Here is a 26,111-nt window from a genome sequence, read left to right on the forward strand (position 1 = left end):
CCAATTTCACTGCTGCTATTCACTGAATCAGAAAAAAGGGCAAATTTTGAAATACTGAAATTTCCTGTGAAAACTGAGTTTTGGCCAGCTCTAAATGTGATAAGGTTATGGACAAGGTGGTATGGCCATGGATTCAAGTGACTTTAAAATCTATATAGATTATTTACTGTTTGTGTGTCCAAAATTTGTCATTTTCTTGGTATATAATCAGAGGGTAATACTTGATCTTACCTTACTTGGTACTTTAGGAAAATTAATGCATGGCTGGCTGATTGATTTATTTTTCCCTGATTACTCACTTTAGGAGCAGGCCAAGCAGTTACGAAAGAGGAATTGGGAGGCTTTGAAAAACATATTGGACAACATGGCTAATGTAACATACTCTACCACTTGGTCGGAGGCCCAGCAGTATCTGATGGACAATCCTACATTTGCAGAGGATGAAGAACTTCAGAGTAAGGGGCTGAAGGGAAGTGGGAATCTCTTGAAGAGGGCGTGGAACTGGTTTAGTGATGATTATAAATAGTTAGGTTTTTTGGGGGGGGGGGGGGGTTGTTTTTTGTTTTCTGTTTTTTTGACCAATTCAGCAACTACTAAATAATGCCAGCTGTCAGCAACTTATGTGAAATCCTGGAATCATAGGACTGGAAGGGACCTCGAGAGATCTAGTCCAGTCCCCTGTACTCATGGCCGGACTAAGTATTATCTAGACCAGGCCTGCACAACTTGTAAAGAAAACAGCTGAGGGCCGAAACCACACACACACACACACCCCGGCCCTGCTGACTCCCCCCCGCCCCCCTCGAAACACAACACCCCCCCCCCAGCATTGCCCAGACTCCCTGCATTACTTCTCCCCCCCCGCCCACCAGCACCGCCCAACCCGCAGAAACAAAACCCTCCTACCCTAGCGCTGCCCCACCGAAACATTGAACCTTGGTAATACGTTATAGCAGGCCCCTAAGGTAGTATAATTAAGGGAAAATAAAAATGTCTTTTTGCTAGAATTAGAATAAGATCTTCCCCCAACTTTGTAATCAATTGCCTTGTTGAATGAATGAGGTGTGACTCAGGAAGTCGTGGAAGGCAGCACCTCCAGACAGCTGCAACCCTTGGAGAGGGGATGAGAGCCAAACCAGATCAGTAGAACAGGTCAGCCACTGACTCCTCACTTGCCTCCTCAGCCCTCCACCCTCAGTCCTCCTCATCCCCTGCCTCTGCCCACCCACTCGCCTCCTCAGCGCCCCCCCCCCCCCCGGCTTGCCTCCTCAGCCCCTGCTACTGCCCACCCACCTGGCTCACCTCCTCAGCTCCCTCTCCCCCAACTCACCTGCCCCCCTGCCACTGCCCACCCACTCGCCTCCTCAGCCCCTCACTCCCCCCAGCTCACCTCCTCACCCCCACCACTGCCCGCCTGCCTCTTCAGCCCACCTCCCTCACCTGCTGCTTTCCTACTCACCCCCCACAGGCCGCACAGTGAGCCCACCTACTCATCCCCTGCGGGCCACACAGCGAGCCCACGCAGGCCGCATGCAGCCCCTGGGCCGCATATTGTGTAGGCCTGATCTAGACAGTTCCTGACAGGTGTTTGTCTAACCTGCTCTTAAAAATGTCCAATGATGGAGATTCCACAACCTCACTAAGCAATTTATTCCAGTTCTTAACCACTCGGATAGTTAGGAAGTTTTTCCTAATGTCCAAACTAAACCTCCCTTGCTGCAATTTAAGCCCATTGCTTCTTGTCCTATCCTCAGAGGTTAAGAACAACAATTTTTCTCCCTCCGCCTTGTAACAACCTTTTATGTACTTGAAAACTGTTATCATGTCCCCTCTCAGTCTTCTCTTTTCTAGACTAAACAAACCCATTTTTCCCATCTTCCCTCATAGGTCATGTTTTCTAGGCCTTTAATCATTTTTGTTGCTCTTCTCTGGACTTTCCCCAGTTTGTCCGCATTTTTCCTGAAATGTGGCTTCCAGAACGGACACGCTACTCCAGTTGAGGCCTAATCAGCATGGAGTAGAGCAGAAGAATTACGTCTCGTGTCTTGCTTACAGTCCTCCTGCTAATACATCCCAGAATGATGTTTGCTTTTTTTTGCAACAATGTTACACAGTTGACTCATTTGGTTTATGGTCTGCTATGACACCCAGATCCCTTTCCGAAGTACTCCTTCCTAGGCTGTCATTTCACATTTTGTAGGTGTGCAACTGATTGTTCCTTCCTAAGTGGAGTACTTTGCATTTCTCTTTACTGAATTTCATCCTATTTACTTCAGACCATTTCTCCAGATCATTTTGAATTTTAATCCTATCCTTCAAAGCACTTGCACCCTCTCCCAGCTTGGTATCGTCTGCAAACTTTATAGGTGTACACTTGCTATACTATTCTCTAAGTCACTGATGAAGATATTGAATCTAACCAGACTCGGAACTGATTCCTGTGGGACCCCACTCATTATGCCCTTCCAGCATGACTGTAAACCACTGATAACTACTCTCTGGGAACGGTCTTCCAACCAGTTTTGCACCCACCTGATAGTATCTCCATCTAGATTGTGTTTTCCTGGTTTGTTTATGAGAAGGTCATGTGAGACTGTATCAAAAGCTTTACTGAAGTCAAGATACAGTACGTCTACTGCTTCCCCCTAACCACAAGGCTTGTTACCTTGTCAACGAAAGCTATCAGGTTGGTTTGACGCAATTTGTTCTTAACAAATCCATGCTGACTATTACTTATTATCTTCTAGATCAGGGGTCCCCAATGAGGTGCCCGCGGGTCATCTAAGTGCACCTGTGTACTGTCCGATGGACAAGCGTCTGCCTAAATGCTGCTGGCAAGCTGCGTCATCCAGAGGCATCGCTGCCGAAATGCTGTTGGTAATGCCTCTGAAAGACACTGCTTGTCAGCGGTGACAACTATTAAAGTTGTTGCTTGTTGGCGGAATTTCGGGGGATGCTCGTCCGCTGCCACGGTCCTCCATGGCTTATCGTCTGGTGTCCGCCAGATGAAAAAGGTTGGGGACCACTGTTCTAGATGTTTGAAAATTGATTGCTTAATTATTTACTCCATTATCTTTCTGAGTACAGGAGTTAAGATGACTGGTCTGTAATTTCCCGGGTTGTCTTTATTTCCCTTTTATAGATTGGCACTATATGTGCCCTTTTCCATCTCACCTGTCTTCCACGCCTGTTCAAATAAAATTGCTAATGGCTTAGATATCTCCTCAGTCGGCTCCTTGAGTATTCTAGGATGCATTTCATCAGACCCTGGTGATTTCTGTTCAGTTCAGATAGTGTTTTGAGAAGTGGACACCTAATGTTATGGATAATCTTTTTTTGTAATCTCAATAGAAAGGCAGTGGAGACCAAATCATCCTCTTCCCTGCTAGGCTGTTCTCCACTCTGGGATTTGGAGCTGTAGTTGACAATGAATACCAAGTATAGCAGCCACGTCCTTATACCTTGCCTTTAAGTAGACCAGGGTGAGATCATGTCTTATATGTCTTTCTAGAAAGTGTGGTCTATGCCTCATTCTCCAACTCCTAGTGCAGACACAATGCAAAGTGTAGGAAGGTAATTTACCGTCCATGACAAAGCAAACCCTGGCTTCCTATGAAGACTGAGTTGGTCTCATATTAGAGAGACAAAGTGGATGAGGTAATATCTTTTATTGGACCAACTTCTGTTGGTGAAAGAGACAAGCTTTTGAGCCACCTAGATCTCTTCTTTAGGTCTTCTGTGTGGCTCAGAAGCTTGTCTCTCTCACAAACAGAAGTTGGTCCAATAAAAGATATTACCTCACCCACCTTGTGTGTGTCATATCCTGTGACTGACATGGCTACAACTACAGTTGTCCAGTATTCACAGATCATGGTTCTGTGAATTTATTGAAGTATTTGACAAATATCCCTTATGCAGTCTTCCTTGATTCATGGCTGTTTTTGGAAATGTGGGCAATAGCACGAGTGCTATTCTCCTCAGCCCAGTGTCCTGTATTTGTTAATGACTAGGATCCTTCAATATGAGACCAATTCTTCTCTGTAGCGTCTATCTTTCGTCACTGCTGGATAATGCCCTCCCATTATTACACTTTAGTGATGAATGAGGAGAGAAGCTGCCAACAGAAAATTATCAGGTAAGAAATTTCCCAGTCAGAAACCTTTTCTTTTCTCCTTTCTAGATATGGATAAAGAAGATGCACTGATTTGTTTTGAAGAACACATCAGGGCTTTGGAAAAAGAAGAGGAAGAAGAAAAACAGAAGAGTTTGCTTAGGGAAAGGCGACGACAACGTAAAAATAGAGAATCTTTTCAGGTTGGTGAAACTTTTCAAACTTTAAAATCCAAGAGCTTTCAAATATTCCAGACACTTTCATACAGTCTTTTTAAAGTAAGGGCACTAGATTTTCTTGGCCTGTCTAAAATATACTGGTAATTACGTATTCCCTGTGTGGTAAGTCAATTTCCCCATATAGCAATGAAAGGAGTGTCACATTTTAATAAGTAGGAAAATGTAATTGGAATGTCAGAAGAGGGGATAAGGGACCGCCAGGGCAGGTGTTGTGCCTGAAATTGTTTTTTAAATTGTGTTTTACAAATGATTAGGTTTCAGTTTAATAGTGTTTCTTTCAATCATTATAACATGAAGTATGCAAAAGCACATTTTCAAATATGTGAAAATGGACACTTTTATTCCATCGTATTTTGCAGTTATTTTTGGATGAATTACATGAACATGGGCAGTTACATTCAATGTCCTCCTGGATGGAGTTGTATCCAACCATAAGTTCTGACATCAGATTTACTAACATGCTTGGTCAGCCTGGTAAGACTACTTCCTCTTCCAACAATGTAGAAAGTGATACAGGTACAGAGACTATAGATTTGGGGCAAAATAGAAGTGTGATGTTTATTTTCTAATTGATTTTTTAAAAAGTGCAGCTCTTTGGTTAGAGCTAGCTTTTGACTTCTCTAGTTTTTTCGTTAGGATCAACTGCACTTGATCTTTTCAAGTTTTATGTTGAAGATTTGAAAGCACGTTACCATGATGAAAAGAAGATAATAAAAGATATCTTAAAGGTGAGGAAAAATGTGCTTTCCTTAGTAAGAGGAACCAATATATCATTCAAATTTATTAAACTAATAATGTAACTCTTTGACCCTGGGAGTTGGGATTTCACGTTGCGCTAATGCACTGTGCATTAGCGCTAACGTGAGAGTTCCTGACCTACCTGGTGCCAAGGAGGTAACTCTCTTGCAGGATAAAGGATTTCTGGTTGAAGTGAATACCACCTTTGAAGACTTTGTTACGGTCATCAGTTCAACTAAAAGAGCTACCACTTTAGATGCTGGAAATATCAAACTGGCTTTCAATAGTGTAAGTTTTAACATTCTCATATGTTCATATTAAGAAAATTGATTTAAAAAATTTGTTTTATAAGGGCTTGTCTACACTACCTTTTAAGTTGATGTATCTTACATCACTCAGGGATCTGAAAAAGCCCCTCTCCACCCCCCGGCCACGTGATATAAGTTACAGCAACCACAACCCATGCTATGTCGGTGGACGACACTCTCCCACTGACATAGCTTCTGCCTCCAGTTGAGATGGAGTAATTGTGCTGACGGGAGAGCACTCTCCCATCAGCATAGCGTGTCTTCACCAGACATGCTACAGAAGTGCATGTAGCGCAGTAAAGTAGACACCCTCAGAAACTGAAATATTTTGTTTGCATCATTTTTAGGTGTATTTTATGAGTACTTCAGTAAATATAGTGTGTAAAATACGCTGCTGATTAAGGGTGTGTTTCTTGATATTGCCAGTTTTGAGAATTCAGATTGGAGAGGCAGAGTTCTTGTTCAGAATCTAATGAACCCATCCTAAAATACAAATGTAGAGTAGGAATTCAACAATGTCTTTGCAGTTGTAAGCTGATGCTTCCTAATGAACTTACAACTTGCCAATATTGAATGTAATAATCGTTCTCTATTGTGTTGGACATGGACTTCATTTGAGACGTTGAGAAAAGAACAAATATAAAATTTAAGGTTGACTAATGGAGCAGATAATGTAAATAGGCACAAACAAAATGGTAAAAAAATACCAAAGTTGAAATACCTTGAGGCAAAACTTTAGGCAAAACTACATGCTACCTAATTATCACTCTTCATTACTTATGTGGATGTTACTGTCACTTGAATGATTTCACGACTTACTTTCTGTAGTTGCTGGAGAAGGCAGAAGCCCGTGAACGTGAGCGGGAGAAAGAAGAGGCTCGCAAAATGAAGCGGAAAGAGTCTGCATTCAAGAGCATGTTAAAACAAGCTACGCCCCCAATTGAACTGGATGCTGTCTGGGAAGATGTATGTATTGTCACTTTTCACCTTCTCAAAAATATTGTTTGTTAGTGGTGTGGTTTGCATGCGGGTATTTTATGAATAAACTGTCATATCTCATAGGCTCCAGCTCAGTGTTGTTCCTATCAGTATAACTTACACACATGAGAATAGTTTTTTCCCATCTTTTAAAAGAACTTCCACTGAACTGAGGTAATTAATTTATTTTTCAGTACTATTTTTAACAGGAAATGATTATTCTAAAAATATAGTTCCCAGGTGTGAAAGGCAAGCAGTTCACCATAAGTACTTAAAAATCCTATAGTGTTGGTGCTACTTTTACAAAAAAGTTGCAGATCATTATGTAGCTCTTTTTCATTGTCATAAGACATTTCTGGCAGGAATGTTCTTTTATGTAGATCTGTTTTGATAGCAAGTGTTCACTTTGCTCTTTATTTAACTGATTATCCTGCATCATAGGTTACATTCTGGTAAAGTCCAACATCTATTTTAACCATAATTGTATGGATAGTATTCATGCTCTTTTATAAAAATTTGTAAATATTGTCATGAAAGACATGAAAATATTTGAGAGATTTATACAGTGCCCAAAGTTTTGAAGTTAAAATTTAGGAGAAGTGTGAGTACAGTTGGGTGAAACACTTTGGATGAAATGTTGACATCTTGTATTATTTCCTCCAATATCTTAATACAGTATGTTCATAGATACTCATTCAACTCAGACATCACATACTTTAATATACACTTTTTTTTATTATTAAATGGTTAGTAAAATTCCTCACATATATACAAGTAGCACCTAGGCTGTAAATGTAATTTGTAATAAATGCCATGGAAAATGTCTTCAAAGAATATACTCTTAAGTCATATTTAAAGTTTCATTGCTCTTCAATTTTAGAATATGTTTTGAATCAAAACACCAAAGTAATTGGTCTTAGATGTTGGCTAAAGGAACAGCTCCCTTGAAACTAATATGAACTGCATGCACATGATCAGTGATAGAACTTGGCCTGGTATGTTAATAAGAGCACAAAAATTGTCTAAAAATTTCCAACAATTCTGCCCTCTTGCATCTCAAGCAACAGAGTAGATTTCGACAGGTCTTATATACAAAAATGAATGCTCTTTAACTGAGAATTAGTTGTACAAATGCACTCCAAGTTGTGCTTAGCATTCAGTTACTTTATTTAATCAACTTCTAATAATTTTTAGTGCATACATGGATGCGACATCTGGGTAGATCATAAGAAAACAAGCATCAATATATCTGTGTCTTATATGAAATTTGTTTTCCTTCACATCTTGTTCATGAAGTGATATCACAATCTGCTGTATGATAAGTGTTTCAGGATAATAGTGGTGTGTCAAATGATAGCTCGTCAAATTGTTGACTACAATGACAAGGCTAAAAGGAGACCTGATGTTTCACACACTTAGAATGATTGGAAAGAAAATGTAGGAAAAATGCATTGATTGTTCGATGGCGGTGTTTAGCTGACTTTTTCTATTTATTTGTGTGTGTGAGCGAGCTTATGTTTAAGTAGGGTAAAAGCACTACTGATTTTAAGCATAACAGAAGTGAACTGTTAAAGATTTAAACTGATAGCCATTAAAAAAATAAGAATAACTCTAAACCTTATGGAAGAAACATAGGTACATCTGAATATGACAGTCTCAATCTTTGGACATTTGGAAGTGTGTGACACATTGTATACATGAACTTGTTGGGGTCAGGGGTAAATTCACCTTGTAGCAGTAAAATGTGTTTTTCCATTTATGAAATGTTTGTTTTACTTCATTGTTAGACAGACACACATACAAGTTTTTCTGTAGTAGTATTTCACTCTGTTATTCCTTTTAATATAGATCAGAGAGAGGTTTGTGAAGGAACCAGCATTTGAAGACATCACTCTAGAATCTGAAAGAAAAAGAATCTTTAAAGACTTTATACATGTACTAGAGGTAATTTTTCAATTTATTTTTTCATAGCAATTTTTAGCAGTTTTTTGTAAGAAAAAAACTTTCCAGAACTGTACTGAACTGTCTTATTTTGTGACACAAATATTAAAGCCTCAGTCTGAAAGTAGTGAAGTGTATTATGGTTAAGCTATTTTCATGTGTTTTGTTTTTTTTAATTTGTGATAGATGAATACAGCTCAATCAAACTTCCCTTTTCATACACCTCATTCTACAATAGTTACCTTTTGGGCTAAAATTTTCTTAACTGTGTATAGATGAATGTTTTTTAGCAAGTTTGATTTTTTGAAGGGATAATAACTCAATCTGTCTCAAGCTACAGATGGTTATCAGGCTGATGTAGTTTAAGGAGTAAACTGCATCTTGTTTTATTAAAATTTGATTTGGTGTTTTTTTTTTTAAGAGATTTTAAAAACAAGAATTTTGAAACTTCAAATTTGACATAAAATAGGTCTTAATGAGCAGTACATACTTGGCCAAATTTGGGGGGAGGGCATTAAAATTAGTAATATTTAAAAAATGCAAGACTGAACATGCATAATGGAAAACTGAAGCTGTTTGCATCCATCTTCAAAGTGTGATGCTAAGTGATTCCTTCCTAAGTGACTCTTTTTTTTAATGCTTGATTTTACAGCTTTAACAGTGCATTAATGGCAGTTTCTTTAAATTTAATTTTTAAAAAATGTAATCTTGCATATAAAGAGAGGCTACAAACAGTAAGATTTCAGATGTTATATTGTTTTAACAAATTGATGTCAGTGAACATGAGTCTCTCTTTTGGACTGGTGCTAAGAAATTGGTCAACTTATATCGGATTCTTTAAAACAATTATAATGTTTGGATTATCTTATACCACAGCACGAGTGTCAACATCATCATTCAAAGAACAAGAAACATTCTAAAAAGTCTAAAAAGCATCACAGAAAACGGTCTCGCTCCCATTCGGTAAGACCCTTCTTAGAATAGTATGTGAAAGCTACATTTACAACACATTGTCTTGCAAGGTTAATATTGAACTCAAAATGTTCTGTTTAAAGGGCTCAGAGTCTGATGATGATGATAGCCATTCAAAGAAGAAGAGGCAACGCTCAGAATCTAGATCAGTTTCTGATCGTTCTTCCAGTGCAGAATCTGGTAAGATATTTTCCCCTCTCCTCTGTTAAAACAAGCCTTGTCATGATGATGTTGGGTCTTAATGTTTTATTGATACTTACTTTTCCGTGTGTTTTAGAGAGAAGTTACAAGAAGTCAAAAAAACACAAGAAGAAAAACAAAAAGAGGAGACACAAGTCTGTAAGTTCAGCTTTTTATTGCGGCAGTCAAGCGATTAAAAAATTAATTGCACGATTAATTGTGCTGTTAAGCAATAATAGAATACCATATATTTAAATATTTTTTGATGTTTTCTACATTTTCAAATTGATTTCAGTTACAACACAGAATGTCCAATGCTCACTTTGTTTATTTTTTATTACAAATATTTGTGTTGTAAAAAACAAAAGAGAGAGTATTTTTCAATTCACCTAATACAAGTACTGTAGTGCAATCAATGTAAAACTTTAGAGCCTACAAGTGCACTCAGTCCTACTTCAGCCAATCGCTCAGACAAACAAGGTTGGTTACAATTTGCAAGAGATAATGCTGCCTGCTTCTTGTTTACAATGTCACCTGAAAGTGAGAACAGGCACTGTTCGTGTGGCACTGTTGTAGCTGGAGTTGCAAGATATTTATGCATCTAAAGATTCGTATGTCCCTTCATGCTTCAGTCAACATTCCAGAGGACATGCGTCCATGGTGATGATGGGTTCTGCTCGATAACAATCCAAAACAGAGCAGACTGATGCATGTTCATTTTCATCATCGGAGTAAGATACCACCACCAGAAGGTTGATTTTCTCTTCTGGTTGTTAGAGTTTTGTAGTTTCCACATCTGAAGACTTCTGAAAGCATGCTCCACACCTTGTCCTTCTCAGATTTTGGATGGCACTTCAGATTCTTAAACCTTGGATTAAGTGCTGTAGCTATTTTAGGAAATCTTACATTGGTACCTTCTTTGCATTTTGTCAAATCTGCTGTGAAATTGTTCTTAAAACAAACAGCGTGTGTTGGGTCATCATCCAAGACTGCTAGAATGTGAAATATATGGCAGAATGCGGGTAAAAGAACCGGAGACATAAAATTCTCCACCAAGGAGTTCAGTCACAAATTTAATTAACTTATTTTTTTAATGAGCGTCATCACCATGGAAGCATGTCCCCTGGAATGGTGGCTGAAGCATGAAAGGGCATACGAGTGTTTAGCATATTTGGCATGTAAATACCTTGCAACCCCAGCTACAAAAATGCCATGTAAATGCCTATTCTCACTTTTGGGTGATGTAAATAAAAAGTCAGCAGCAGTATTTTCCTTAAACATAAACAAATTTGTTTGTCTTAGTGATTGGCTGAACAAGAAGTAGGACTGAGTGAACTTGTAGGCTCTAAAGTTTTTTACATTATTTTTGTGTGCAGTTATGTTACCAAAAAAAAGCTACATTTGTAAGATATTGGACTGCAGCACTTGTATGAGGTGAAGTCAAAAATACTGTTTCTTTTGTTTTTATCATTTTTACAGAGCAAATATTTGTAATAAAAAATAATATAAAGTCAAGACTGTACACTTCGTATTCTGTGTTGTAGAAAAACATCCAAAATATTTAGTAATTTCAGTTGGTATTCTATTCTTTACCAGTGCCATTAATCGTGATTAATTTTTTTTGAGTTAATCGTGTGAGTTAACTGCCGTTAATTGACAGCCCTACTTTTTATTCTAGAGCTAGCCAATGAATACACTTAATGCTCTTGCTTTTCACTTAATCTTTGAAGGTACTTGTAATCAGCCCTATTGCCTTATTAGATCATTACATGAAACCAGAGAGATGAGGAGTACTAGTAGCTTAACGATAACGTCCTGTTCTCCACACATACGCTTTCAAGAACCATTTCTGAGGGCTCAGTTCTGAGTATTATAAGGCCTTGCTTATGTGGTCTAAAGTTGCTTATAAAGGTAAATCTTGCTAGAGTGATTGCCCCCATGGCCGCCCTCAGGACTGTCATCTTGGCAGCCATAGAAGCACTCAGAGATGGGAGTCCTTTTGTGCTCTTGCCTCATGCCAGGGATCACTCCCTCCTGTCTGTCTGTGTTCCAAAGCTATTTTGGGAGCTCAGATACAATGCTGATTGGAGCAGTGTAAGAACTCCAGTATAACCTATGTTGTCATTTATTCTGTTATCTTTTTCTTTGTAAAATTCAGGACTGGTGAGTGTCTGTTGGCATGGGGAAGGGAAGTGGTCTGGGTTTACTGATAAATTATGGTGGTCACATTGCCACATAAACACAGGGTATGTTTGTTTTTGTATTTTCTGAAGTTGTAAAATTTAGCTGCACTCTTTTGAGAGTGGTAGCCCTCTAACAAGAAGCCCTCATATGGGGTAGACACTGTTGAGTGTGGCATACAATTCTGGTGATTCAACAACAGTCTGACCATTATGTGTTAGCTGCCACAGGAGGGCTAGTGGTCAGTGTGAAGGCAATGTTGCTTTAACATTTCGGTTGTATTTATTTATTTAGATTTAAATAATAAATGTTCCTATCCAAGACTGTAGGCACCCTAGTGTAATTACTCTTGGTGTTTTATGGTAGTAATATTCAGGTAGGACCTCTGCCAGGAGCTAGCTATAGAGATGTGGCTTTCCAGCCATTCCCCATTCCAGGAAATACACCATCAACCCTTTTCAAAAGCCATATTGAATAGATGACTTCTGCATAAATACCTGATTAGTCAGGAAGCATCAGTAGAGCGTTGTGTGGGTCCTGCGGAACCCGCGGGATTCCAGTCCCACTGCAGGTCTTTAGCATCTAGTGTGATCTAATCCCTCATATGTGTGATTATAAGGCAGAAGAGTAGAGTAAGTTCTCCTCCGCCCATTTTAGTTGTTGCTGTGTTTCAAGTTGAAGTCAGCCTACCTGTCTTTCTTTTTAAATCATTTGCGTATGCATTTGTCTGTGTATTGGCTTTCTTCTGCCATGTTCATGGTATTTGGTTGGTTAGTTCTAAACAAGAACATGTTAAATAAGCCAGTTTTCTTATATGTAACCCAGTAATGGAGCTTTGCAGAGTTTAGTTTTACTGAGATATGGGTACACTCACTGTGCACATTATACAACATGTTAATAAAATAAATATTCGGAAACTTTAAGAATTTTTCCCATTTGTTCATTTTATTTACACAGGATTCACCAGAATCTGATACTGAACGAGAAAAAGATAAAAAAGAAAAAGAGAGAGAGAATGAAAAGGATAGACCTAGACAAAGATCGGAATCAAAGCATAAATCTCCTCCTAAAAAACGTCCTGGAAAAGATTCTGTAAGTTTTTTCTTGGTTCCATTTTGTTTAATGTCTGAGGTTTTTTATTTTATTTTGGCTAAATACAATATAGTAGCTTTACAGATCCACATAAAAACATACAACTAATTAAAGAGTAGCTTGCTAATTTATAAGCTAAGGATTTATTGTGACGGGTTGGATCAAAAACCCCCTTGAGACTACCTCTGAGGGTATGTCTACATCTACAATTTTGCAGCGCTGGTTGTAACAGCTGTATTAGTACAGCTGTATAGGGCCAGCGCTGCAGAGTGGCCACACTTACAGCAACCAGCGCTGCAAGTGGTGTTAGATGTGGCCACACTGCAGCGCTGTTGGGCGGCTTCAAGGGGGGTTCGGGGAACGCGAGAGCAAACCGGGGAAGGAGACCAGCTTCGCCGCGGTTTGCTCTCGCGTTCCCCGAACCCCCCTGCAAACCGCAGGGAAGACCTGCTTGCTCGGGGGTTCGGGGAACGCGAGAGCAAACCGGGGAAGGAGACCAGCTTGATTACCAGAGGCTTCCTCAGGTATGCTGGGATACCTGTTTATTCCATGGAGGTCAAGAAAAGCGCTGGTAAGTGTCTACACTTGATTACCAGCGCTGGATCACCAGCGCTGGATCCTCTACACCCGAGACAAAACGGGAGTACGGCCAGCGCTGGTGATGCCCTGCAGATGTGTACACCTCCTAAGTTGCAGTGCTGTAACCCCCTCACCAGCGCTGCAACTTTGTGATGTAGACAAGCCCTGAGCCTGTTTTCATTCCCGGGAAAGATCAGATGTGGATTGGTGTCTCCAAGTTCATTGTTAGCTTAAGTGTTTTTTGATTGGGCACTTACTGAGAATAGTCTTTTTTCTTAGGAAGCTGACCAACTGCTTCACAGAGGCTACTTAAAATTAAACAAGTACCTAGCCAATACTCATAACTTGGAATACAAAAATGATACATGCATACAAATAAGATGAATATATTCAGTAGATCATAACCTTTGCAGAGAGATGTTACATGGCATATCTTACATAAAACATATTCCAGTTATGTCATATTTACTTTTATTAGCATATTTCCGTAAAGCATTATGGGGTGCAACGTCACATTTATTTAGTGATTTTTATCTGTAGATGGACCTAATGTTCCAAGAAGATCTAAAATTGTTATTAGTGTATGTTTTGGGATCTGTGTAGCTTGGTAATTCTGCGTGTGGTTTTGTGTAGATGTCATATTTTCATTTTAAAGCTGTATTTTAATGATTATTTATGGTGCAAAAACAAAAAAAACCCACCCAAAACTGAAAGTGACTTATACTGTTTAAGGAAAGTAGTGGAACATTTTGGGTTTTGGGCCGTAGTCCACATGGCGCTGATGCTACAATTGTATTCATATTTAAACAATATGGGATCTTTAGTCTAGAATGGGGTAGAACACTTATTTTTTGTCAAGGTCCAAATGTCTTGGTCAAGGTATAGTCAAGGCTGAGGCTCCAGAGAAAATAATTAAGAAAAAAAAAACTACGATGATGATGATAAATAAATAAAAAAGATTGTGAGGTCCCTTCAAAAGGATTTGGTGGTCCAGACTTGGCCCGCCATCCACCTATTGACTGTCCTGGTCTAGAACACAACAAAGACTAGATTTGATGGAGCAACCTTTCATCTCTGGGTGTAGCTGCTTTTCCCCACTGTTGATTTAGCACTGGTGGAGCTGCACTGGAGCTAGACCAGTGGTGGAAGAAAGTGCTAATGAAGCTAAGTGGTTCTTGGGCTTTTTGAAGGCAAAGAATATTGTTGAGAGCACTTGCAGAGTCCACATTTTATTATAGCATCCATTCTGAGTAACTTGTATTTTGGAGAATATACAGACTGGATTTTCTAAAGAGATTAAGGGAGTTAGGTAACTGAATGAGAAATTCTCTCAGGCTCAGCACTGTTGGCTCCCATGAAAGAGCATCTTGTAATGCTGTCAGTGAGGTATGTAAGCTGCAACTGTACCCTGTTGTTCAGTACTTCCATAGACAGAAGTCTCTCAGAACTCTATCTCTATGGGGTATGTAGTAATTCATTAGGATATGTGTCCTCCCCAGAACAATCCATTTTGGCACCTAACTCTCTTAGGCTCCTTAGAAAATCCCAACCATACATCTGTGGGGTGGGAGACATATTATGTTGGCAGCATGGACCCAAGAGTAGCTAATCTGTCAGGCTCTGTCTACATTAGGCTTTTTTGCTCAAAATTGCCCACTCTTGTTACTACTGGTAGACCAATGGTGGATGCATTAGTGTAGATAGGGCTCCAGACAGCTGCTGGTGTTCGCAGTAGAGCTGTGTGAATAACTGATTGTGGAGGTGTGTGGTTGGTTGGTTGGTTTGTTTTTGAGGGGGAGATTTCTGGGAAATAACTTTTTTTTTCCTTCAGTTTTTGACAAATCAGAAAATTGGGGGGAAATCATTTTGGGTGAAATAAAACGTATCTTAAAATTGAAATTTTTTATTTTTATTTTGACAATTTTAAAGGGTCATTTATTTAATAAAATTAAAGGCAATTTTTAAATGAGAAATTGCTTTGAACTAAAAAATCAGAATGTGTTTCAAACGTGTCGAAATAAAAATGTTTCTATTTGTTTGGAAACTGTTTCAGTAAAAAAAAAATTGAAACAGACATCAATTTAGAAGATGTTTTAGTGTTGCTGGATCTGCATTTTTTGGAGAAAACTATGGCCTAGGTTTAGCATTCAACACTATGTTGTGAAGACCTGCTCAGAGCAGGGTTAGACAACATGGTGGTTAAAACACAAGCTGTCACCTAGAACATTGTCTACTCCAATGCTTTCACTGTAGCTACCAATATTGGTAGCAGTGATGAAAAATTTGTGACAAGAAATCTAATGTTAGACCCTCCTTGGGATGCTTATCTTCTGAGAACAGTTGCGCACAAGTATATTGCACTGAGGGATGTAGGATTAGAATTCAAGAAATGTTTTCATGTTATATTGCTTCACTTGTCATTTCCTTTAAATATGGAATGTATTCCCTTGAGTTTTTCGCTATACAGTAACTCCTCACTTAATGTTGTAGTTATGTTCCTAAAAGGTGAAACAGTGTTAAACGAATCCAATTTTCCCAGAAGATTTAATGTAAATGCGGGGGTTAGGTTCCAAGGAAATTTTTGGAGGGCAGACAAAAGACATTATATACTGTACAGTACTGTACTGTAGTGGGGAGGTGCCCCTGGCTTACCCCTGGGGATAAGGGCTGGGGGTGCAGGGTCTGGAAGGGAGTTAGGGTATGGGAGGGCGCTCAGGGTGGGAGTGCAGTAGGAGGCTCGGGGCTGGGGCAAGCAGGAGGTGCAGAGCACTTACCTAGGCCAGTTCCTGTTTGGTGCAGGGGGTGTGCAGGTGGCTCTGCGCAGTGCAGTACCACCCCCAGGGCTGCAATTCTGGGAGCTGTCCCCCCAGCAGGCAGGGCCACCCGGAACACAGGGCTCTAGGGCCCTGGGCTAAGAGCGCTGCTTCTCTCCAGCCTCTGGCTGCACGGCTGCCCCTGCTCCTCTTGAGTCCTTCAGCCTGTGCTCGCAGGGCTGCATTCTGAAAGGGGCTTTAGAGCTGCAGGCCAGGACCCCCTTAGCCCAGGGCCCTGCAGCCCCTAAAGCCCTTGCGTTCCAGATGGCCCTGCCTGCCGGGGGGAGGGGCATCTTCCCCGCTTGCTCCCTCCCTCCCGGAAAGTCCTAAGTGCCGCCAAACAACTGTTTGGCAACAGGGGAAGTGCTGGGAGGAAGCGAGGGGGAGAGGGAGGAGGCAGAGAAGAGGAACTTGAGCAATGCTCCCTCGTAAAGTCAGCCAAATGACGTTATAAGAATGGCCATACTGGGTCAGACCAAAGGTCCATCTAGCCCAGTATCCTGTCTACCGCCAGTGGCCAATGCCAGGTGCCCCAGAGAGAGTGAACCTAACAGGTAATGATTAAGTGATCTCTCTCCTGCCATCCATCTCCATCCTCTGACAAACAGAGGCTAGGGCCACCATTCCTTACCCATCCTGGCTAATAGCCATTAATGGACTTAACCTCCATTAATTTATCCAGTTCTCTCTTAAATGCTGTTACAGTCCTAGCCTTCACAACTTCCTTTTATTTGTTTTAAACCTGCTGCCCAACAATTTATGTTCTTCTATGTTTTTTGTCTAACGATTTTATTCTTTACTATTGTTTCAACTAATTTGCCTGGTACTGATGTTAGACTTACCGGTCTGTAATTTCTGGGATCACCTCTAGAACCCTTTTTAAATATTGGCGTTATATTAGCCATCTTCCAGTCACTGAGTACAGAAGCTGATTTAAAGGACATGTTACAAACCCTAGTTAATAGTTCCACAACGTCACATTTGAGTTCTTTTCAAACTCTTGGGTGAATGCTATCTGGTCCTGGTGACATGTTAATGTTAAATTTATCAGTTAATTCCAAAACCACCTCTAGTGACACTTCAGTCTGTGACAGTTCCTCAGATTTGTCACCTACAAAAGCCAGCTCAGGTTTGGGAATCTCCCTAACATCCTCAGCCATGAAGGCTGAAGCAAAGAATTCATTTAGTTTCTCCACAATGACTTTATCGTCTTTAAGCACTCCTTTTGTATCTCGATCATCCAGGGGCCCCACTGGTTGTTTAGCAGGCTTCCTGCTTCTGATGTACTTAAACGTTTTGTTATGACCTTTTGAGTTTTTGGCTAGCTGTTCTTCAAACTCCTCTTTGGCTTTTCTTATTACATTTTTACACTTAATTTGGCAGTGTTTATGCTCCTTTTTTATTTATCTCACTGGGATTTGACTTCCACTTTCTAAAAGATGCCTTTTTATCTCACTGCTTCTTTTACATGGTTGTTAAGCCACAGTGGCTCTTTTTTAGTTCTTTTACTGTGTTTCTTAATTTGAGGTATACATTTAAGTTGGGCCTCTATTATGGTTATAAGGGAGCACTGCACAACTTGAAATGAGTATGTTCTCTAATGGAACAGTGATGTAACTTCGAAACAATGTTAAGTGGGAAGATGTTAAGTGAGGAGTTACTGTATTTCCTAATGAAGGCCAGAAAGCGGTATTGGAACACATGCAATAGCTGCTGTGAGTGAATTACAGTGTGTTCTTGTCATAATCATTACATTTCTTTGCAGGGTAATTGGGATACATCTGGGAGTGAACTGAGTGAAGGGGAATTAGAAAAACAGAGAAGAACCCTCTTGGAACAACTGGATGAAGATCAATAAGAACATTATTTATACCAAATACATTTACAGTAGGATTTAATAAAAGAAACTGATGTCTAATTCAGGACATGAGTTCTGATATTCTGAGTTCCATTGCTGAAAAACAGTGGGTTTTAATGATACTGCATAAAAAAATGCATTCAAGTAATATTATGGGGCCTGGCATCAAATCTAGAAAAAACGGGGGAAATTCTAGTTAAAGTTGAAGTTCTGTTCTTGACTTGCTAGGAAGCATATATATTCTGTACACCCTTAGAGCCCTTTGATGAATGGAAGTTGTTTCACTTCTGACTCTGGGTCCTGCCTAGTCTGGCCAGGGAAAGTATTAACACCTTTCTAGCAATCCATGTCTTAAACAGTTCTTTCTGGAAAGGTGCTAAACCTGCTTTTACAGGCCAGTGGAGACCAGCTAAATTTCCTTTTTGGAAAGATTCAAAATGTAGTTTCTTGTGGTTTAAATGTCTGTGTGTTTGTTTTTTATTTTTCTGGCAGGAGGAGGGAAATGGAGAGGGAATAATGAATCCATTTCTTGATTTATTGTAGTACCGAGAAGCACCAGAAACAGAAATTGCTTTTTTTGTGCACGACATTACTGGCCAAACTTATGGTTTTGATAATTTGTATTAAACAAAAAATGTGACTTCCTGGCTGAGACTTTCTATGTCAAGTTTCATCTTGGAGTGAATTTTTATGGTAAAGTTTTAAACCCTTACAAATAGGTGTTTATGATGGAAATCTGCTAGGCCTTTCATTACAGTGGCACTAGAGGGCGCTGCTGTAAAATAGCCACCATTTTTATTAAAGTAAAACCTGACATATATATTAAAATGGCTGAGGGCATTATTTCAGCATTTGTCTTGATAAGAAAATTTAACATAAAATCAAATGGTAAATTAATTTCAATATGTTGCCTTAAGGACCTGCTGAAGAATGTACCACCAAATTTTAAATAGCAGTTGCAATATTAATGTAGAAAATCAATGTTATTCTAAACCTTTTCTTTAAAAAACAAACAAACAAAAAAAATAGTATTGTTTTTAAAAATTCAGCTTCCCCCTTCCCCCCCCCCCCGCACCCCTTTTGGTAGCTTCTAACCAGTTTTGCTTTGAGGAAAAGTTCTACTTTCCCTATTCAGTGACAAGTATTGACTACTGTGGTACACATTCTGAAACCTTTCTGATTTGAATATTTTTGTACATTTTTATCAATTATTAAATTTTGTCCTCTAGCGTGTACTGGTATTTATTTCTAGTTTTAAATACTCTGTACAGCTCTGATAGAAATAACCGCTATCTATGATTGATGGAATAAGCAACGTGTTCACTCAATTTTTATTTTGAAGACTCTGCACAGAGTTTAGCTTCCTTTTTTCAGTGTATTACTGCCTTTTTCTAATACATATGACAAATGTTACCAGTACATGAATTCCTAAAAGGGCCATTTAAGATCAAAGCCTAGAACTGCAGCATTCACACAGAATATTTTCAGTAGGATGGGTAAATGAGTCACACTTCTTAAGGCTGCTCTTTGAGACTGAAACTTTTCAATTGAAAGAAAATATTTGTTAGAGACATATTTGGTCTGCTATATTCAGAAGAAAATGACAGGATTTTATATTTAAGGATATTCAGTATACACATCTAACATAACAACTGCTAGTCATCCATCACTACGTAACATACCTGTGAATCACTCCTTACTGAAGAAATACGACTTTTGCCAAGGTAGGATTTGAGGTAAAGAATTCTAATAAATTGTATTTTATATATCATAAAATGTTTCATGCTGAATATCCAAAAAACTGCAAATGAACTAAAATGTTGGCAGTGGGACTGTTCCATATTTCTGCACCATGCCCAGCAACTATCCAAAGTGTGGAAAGTTGCAGGTTAGTCTGTGTGTCAGGAATTGAGCGCTGATCATGGGTATATGGCTATATAAAATCAGTTAGATTTTAAATATATATATTTTGCTAACCTTGTAAATTTCACTTTCCTGTGTTTATATTTTAAAAAAGCAAATACATTGGTATTGTAACAATTAGGTTAACTCTATAGTGAAAAACAAAACCAAACACACAATTTGGGGGTGATAGTACGCTGTACACAGTTGATCATGTCTAATATTTGGTTTTACATTGAGAGAGATTTGAGGAAATGTTTAAAGGTAGCAGATTAGTTTAGAATTTTTGACAGGTAATAATGGTTTTAAAACACATTAGAATTTGTGTAAAATACTTTTATTGCCTAGCATAATTTACATGAAGAAACGTGTTTCTAAGTAAAGATTACTTTTAAAAGGTTTGTCTTTATTTTTCCATTAAAAATAAAAAATGTAACTATAAATTATTCTAATGGAATGTATCTCTTTTTTGTATTTCTCAATCAGATCTTGGAAAAACCATCCCAATAGGAAATACAATCTCATTTAAATCTGTTTTAGCAAGGCATAGCTTGTTTTCTAATCCTGAGGGGAAAAGTATTTTTCTCCTCCCATCTCCCTCCCTCCCTCAGAAAAAGTTTTGTAGCCTCATGTTTTTCAATGGATGGGAGTGCTCCTTCCTTGTGTGATAGGAAATGTTCTGCCCGTGGGTATTTCTGTCTACTCATAAACAGCAACAACAAAATTCATTCTTAGTCTTTTTCCTTCTCAAAAGGCATCACAATCCCTTGATTTCAGATTCTGTAGTTGTCTTGAAATTAAAGGGATTACTAGCAAAATAAATTTAGTTTTCCTTTTATTAATAATGCTTTTGATTACTAAAAGAATGTTTAAAAATCTAATCAGTGTTTTGCTATTTGTCTCTTTTGCACAATGCTCAGGTTGGACTGAAAGTTAGCTTTTCTGTTTGTTGTCAGTTTCACTTGAATCCCAAGCACTAGCTTTAATGCTGTGGTGCTTGGGTTGCATATTCTGCAGGGCTATCTTGAATCCACCCTTCTCCCCATTTGTTTTGTTTTGTATTTGTTAAACCCTTTTCAAAAATTTAAATCTAAGGTTTGGTTACAAGATTTGTTCTCTTAACACAATTTAATAAAATATGGCGAAGATCAAATTTATCACTTATGCTGCTTACTACATTTATGGCATTTATTCACCACCACCCTAAATAACTTGTCTGCCAATTTATTCTTATTATTAGATTAAATTTTGCTGCAGAAATATTGTAGCACATCTATTTACACAATTTTTTTTATTCTTTTGCGGTGTATTGCTCATGAATTTTTGCCTGGCATCACTGAAAATCTTTTGAGATGGGGGAAGAAGGGAAGGAAAAAAGTCATGGGGGTAAATTATCTGTTTAGGCGTTGATTTTTTTTTCTTACTCAGATATTCATTAAATCTGTTCACAGGATGTGGATTGCTGGTCAGGGAGCTGAGCCTTGGTAAATACAAACCTTATACTCAAAGAGCAGCTGGAACTAGGCATGCAAGTGCTGAGAAGAGCAAATTCTTTTTCTTTTATATGACAGTGTCTCAAGATCTATTATCAATTGTATTACAATAAAAAATGTTTGTTAATCAAAAGGTGTAGGATTTGAAATGTTTATCAAGGAAGTTAGACCAGAGTAAGACTTATGAAAATTAGTGACTGATAAGTAAAAATTTAAGGTAGTTTTTTGTTTATGGTACACCTATCTTGAAAAGTATCAGTGCTCATAAAATAACCATATTGTGATTATATTTCTTGAATAGTTTTGTCCTTAATATAATCTCATTTCCTTGCTTTAGAGTACAGTTTTTGTACTTGTTGGCTTAAAAACGTGAGGGATAGCTCAGTGGTTTGAGCATTGGCCTGCTAACCCCCGAGTTTGAGAGTTCAATCCTTGAGAGGGCCAGTTAGGGGTCTGGGGATTGATCCTGCTTTGATCAGGGGGGTTGAACTAGATATTCTATGATTCTATAAAGCAGTATAACCCCATAGCATGAGGCAGTTAGATTAGAAATAAACTAGTATAAAGTCTTTCTAGCTACGTAACTTATCTTCAAGCATACTAGAGAATTGTACTGCTTTACTATATAGTAGATTCTATACTGGCAACCATTCAGAAGGGATGTGCCAAGTCTTCATTTATTCACTCTAATTTAAGGTTTCACATGTCAGTAATATATTTTAATGTTTTTAGAAGACTCTCTATAAGTCTAATATATAACTAAACTATTGTATGTAAAGTAGATAAGGTTTTTTAAATGTTTAAGAAGCTTCATTTAAAAATAAATAAAAATGCAGAGCCCCCTGGACCCGTGGTCAGGACCCAGGCAGTTTGATTGTCACTGAAAATCAGCCTTTGGCACGTGTGCCATAGGTTGCCTACCCCATTCTATACCTATAGAGTTAAAGAGGTACAAAATCTGTGTATATCAGACTAAAGACAAATACTGCCTTAGTCACTCTTTTTACTTTAAATATATTTTTTTAAAACTGTTACATTTAAAATCTATAGCATTTGGGATATCTTTGTTGCAAGCCAAAGAATGTATATTTTTTGTAAATTACAAATGGAGGACATGGTTTAAGAGTTTGTACAGGTCTGTCTCATTTTACGCTAGGGTTACGTTCCGCAAAAGCAAAAATCACATAGTCAAATTTGCATTGAGTGTAATGGTGGGCGGAATCGCCTGCACTACAGAAACGGCACATGTTAAATGCACCTAAGATGGGACAGACCTGTAAATGTTATGGAGGGATTTTGTACACTATTACTCAGAGATTCTGTGTTTTGAGAGGAAAATGCTGTATGAAAAAGTACTCTAGGAACTTCCTCCTTTGTTCCCTGATCCTGGGACTGTTAGAGTAGAAACTTTTCTGTGATTATTGTTATGCCAGAACCAGGATAAGCGGCTAGACTTAGCAGATTTAACTGAATAGTTTACTGGTGAATTTTACTTCTGCATAAACCATGGGTTTTTTTGAACAGTATATTGCAGAAGTAGTTACTGAGTCTCCAGTGGCAAAATGCAGGTCTTGTGACTTAATGTTACCTCCACTCCGTTTATATAAAAAAAAAAAAATAGTAGTCTCTGCTCATCATATTTGCAGTTGCTACAAAAGAGGAGGAGTTTTTTAAAGCCATGGAAGGACCCAAGAACTTTGTTTTCTTCCAAGGTCCTAAGAAACTGTTGCGTGGTAGAAGAAATTGGCAAAACACACTCTTGTGAAAAGGAGTTCTAAAGTGAAGAGCACAAAGAAAATGGTCTTAATTCCTTCCTGGTGTAAGTACACTGACTTGAATGGAGAAAATTCACCATGTTCGAGGTTTCTAGTGAGTGCCTTGCCTCCACCTGAGTTAACTTTATATTTCCTATGTTTAATAACAATAGTATGGAAATAGGACCAATCAGGGCTTCACAGAGTGGGGTGCTGTGTGGGTGAGATTCCTTTCCATTTTTGCCATTACTATTGTTTGTTTGGGAAGCTAGGTTAAGCAGGCTTTGTTGTGCAGTGTTTCTTGTCAAAACAAAAATACAGAATCGTAGGATAAGAAACCTTAGGTTTTGCAGAAAGTCATGGCACAGGGCAGAACCTGGTGAGAAAACTTGGAATTTGTGTCTGTAGATGTGACAGTTATTTCTGTAAGAATAAGTTGTTCCATCATCGTACTCATGATCCATTTGCTAGCAAGCTCTGCATAAAAGAGTAGTATAAACACACAGAAAAAGAACCATGGATTACTGTATAGTAGTGTAAATAGTTTATTTGATCATATGCCATGAACAGACCAGAAAAGTAACATGAACTGCTTTTATAAAACACTTCTAATATTGCTAAGAAGCAGGTCTATTACTAGAAAAACATCAAAGAGAACATGCCAATATTACAGTCCACTTGCATGGTAATATTATTTGCTGTCTAGAGTTAAGTTATAAAATGCTTTTGAGCTTACGAGTTTGACCCATTTGACTAATAAATGTACTTAAGTTAGGTTGCCAAATGATTCTTTCTTATACAGATTAAAACTCTTTTGTCACTGTCAGTGAAGAAAGAGGCAATCTTGGCATGTTCTCTTTTGCATATCAAGTACACGTTGCTGTAAATGAGACAATACGTGGCAGTTTTAATGTAAACTTTCTGTAAATAGGGAAGCGAAGTCAATGTGGTAACTTTGAGCCCCAAAATGTCCATTTAGTTAAATATAAAAAACAAAACTATAAGTTAAAATAACATTCAGATTGTATAGCACAGGCTGATGCATTTTTTAAACAATATTTACAATATTACCCAGAGACTAAAGTGGGAATTAAAGAGAAGTGTAAAAACCATAAAAAACTGCACCAATTTTGTAGCAAAATATCTGTACATTTAAAAACAGATTCATGTAACTACACATTATTCAAGGAAAATGGGACCTTCACCAGTGGTTCACATAAAGCACAACATAAAAGAAAAGAAATTCAGTGGTTAAATACTATACAATAAATTTTACAATTAACATATTGATGCAATGCTACCAGGAATGGTAAGCCACAAGCAAAATGTATCTTCTTGAAAGTACAAATTTAGCATCAGTCCAGTTCTTGACTTTGGAATAGATCAAGTGCCCTGCCATTGTAGGATAAAATAAAATTCCATTATAACAATAAATTGATCTGCACCAGTAGCACTGTTTATATTTAAAATATTGCCAAGCCTAATAAAATAAGCTCAATTTTAAAGTGTAAAATGCAGTATATAAAATAACTAAGAATTTAGAAGTTGGGATTCATTTGAACAACAAATGTCCCTTTGTATTAAGTGATCAGAACTCGATTGTCAAAGGAAAAACATAATTACTGGGTTACCATTCTTGCTCAATGCAGATGCAAGTTTAAAGCTTATGGATGGGGTATTAAAATCCTCTCTCAGCAGGGTACAAGATGATTTCACTGAGTTAATAACTGAACCATAATGGTCATCAGAAATCCTAATACTGATTAATGAGATGTTAATATCTTAGTCCTAATTAATAAATACATGTTATTCAAAAGCTGCCTCTATCTGAAGAACATAGTAAATGAGTCTTATACAACGTTCTTGTTTCACTGATCTTTGCAATGCATTCATACCCTCACTGCTTATCCCAGATTGCACACTGGCATATAAAAAGCGGAATCAGAACATGAAGAATAGTTCATGTTCATTTGATATGAACTGTGTGTTCACTGAATTATGTCTTTAACACATCTTATTTGTATTAGTCTGGGGTTTGTGTATGGCTGAAAGGTACATTTCATTTTGTAATTACTTCCCCCTTGCACATGGTAAGCCTTTAAATATATATATATAAAAAGCTAAGTGCAGTTGAAGCTCAAGGTTAATTCCTTAGCAGACAGGACAGGAATGCATTGAAAAGCTTAAGTCCACAGCAGATTGCATCCAAGTATTACTTATTTACAACCTGTCAGGATATCAGTAAGGGCCACTGAAGACCAATCACTAAATTTCATGTAACAAAAAAAAAAATCATGTAATTTACATTTTGGTTAAAAATACTGAATGTGTTGGTGTAAAAAGATACCCAATCAAATCAAGTCCTATTGCTTTGATTAATTTGAGCAGGTACTTCAATTTTAGGCACTTGTTAGCTATGGTTGAGTAGACAGCCCATCACTTTTATGTTCCTATGCATTTTCTATGTCTTTTTGAGCCCTTTAGAAGGTAATTTTACTGTATTCAAGGCTATAATTAAATGGTAGCACATATAGTTCACATGGACAAGGTATCATTCAAGCACACGCTCTACTTTTCACATGCAAATCTCCAGCTCACATGGTTATTTCAGCACCATTTACAGAGCGCAAGTTCTGATCATCAAAGCGTCGCCTAACGCTTCTCCTTACCGCATCGGCTCGTCTGTATGGCTGGTTTCTAAGATCTGCAAAAAGGAAATAAGATATCAGAAACAGGTAAATTAACAGGTCATTTGTTTAGAAAAGAAAAAGTCCTTCTGGCAGCCAATCAAAGCAGCTTGTGTAGAAAGAGTAAAGGACCTTTAAACCCATTGAGAATTAAACAAATATGATTTGTCCTTATTAATAAACACCAAAAAAGGTAATACTGGTGGTATTCTTGTCTAAATACATTCATGCTGTCAAGTTTTAAGTTTTTCTTCCGATTGGCTGGAGATTATAACTTTATATTTA

At 38.1% G+C, this 26,111-nt stretch overlaps 2 protein-coding genes across 20 annotated transcripts in view; one reads left to right on the top strand and one right to left on the bottom strand.

Moving 5' to 3' along the window:
- Positions 1–19,225, top strand: part of PRPF40A (pre-mRNA processing factor 40 homolog A) — a 50,125-nt gene extending 30,900 nt beyond the window's left edge. For 5 of the 7 annotated variants that reach the window (XM_050969211.1, XM_050969214.1, XM_050969210.1 and 2 more), the window contains 12 exons: positions 305–455; positions 4,181–4,314; positions 4,710–4,866; positions 4,975–5,078; positions 5,260–5,376; positions 6,225–6,362; positions 8,223–8,318; positions 9,192–9,278; positions 9,371–9,467; positions 9,565–9,626; positions 12,606–12,740; positions 17,898–19,225. In XM_050969211.1, coding sequence (XP_050825168.1) covers positions 305–455; positions 4,181–4,314; positions 4,710–4,866; positions 4,975–5,078; positions 5,260–5,376; positions 6,225–6,362; positions 8,223–8,318; positions 9,192–9,278; positions 9,371–9,467; positions 9,565–9,626; positions 12,606–12,740; positions 17,898–17,990 — 1,371 coding nt within the window. In that variant the 3' untranslated portion in view covers positions 17,991–19,225. The remainder of the gene's footprint in view (positions 1–304; positions 456–4,180; positions 4,315–4,709; positions 4,867–4,974; positions 5,079–5,259; positions 5,377–6,224; positions 6,363–8,222; positions 8,319–9,191; positions 9,279–9,370; positions 9,468–9,564; positions 9,627–12,605; positions 12,741–17,897) is intronic. The other 2 variants (XM_050969215.1, XM_050969209.1) reach the window with 2 other exon arrangements.
- A 4,435-nt stretch (positions 19,226–23,660) lies between these two features.
- FMNL2 (formin like 2) overlaps positions 23,661–26,111 on the bottom strand; it is a 279,611-nt gene continuing 277,160 nt past the window's right edge. For 7 of the 13 annotated variants that reach the window (XM_050969196.1, XM_050969199.1, XM_050969195.1 and 4 more), the window contains one exon: positions 23,661–25,843. In XM_050969196.1, the coding sequence (XP_050825153.1) occupies positions 25,734–25,843 (110 nt within the window). In that variant the 3' untranslated portion in view covers positions 23,661–25,733. The remainder of the gene's footprint in view (positions 25,844–26,111) is intronic. The other 6 variants (XM_050969198.1, XM_050969194.1, XM_050969190.1 and 3 more) reach the window with 2 other exon arrangements.

Source organism: Gopherus flavomarginatus, chromosome 10 (assembly GCF_025201925.1).
Source record: "Gopherus flavomarginatus isolate rGopFla2 chromosome 10, rGopFla2.mat.asm, whole genome shotgun sequence".
NCBI lineage: Eukaryota > Metazoa > Chordata > Testudines > Testudinidae > Gopherus > Gopherus flavomarginatus.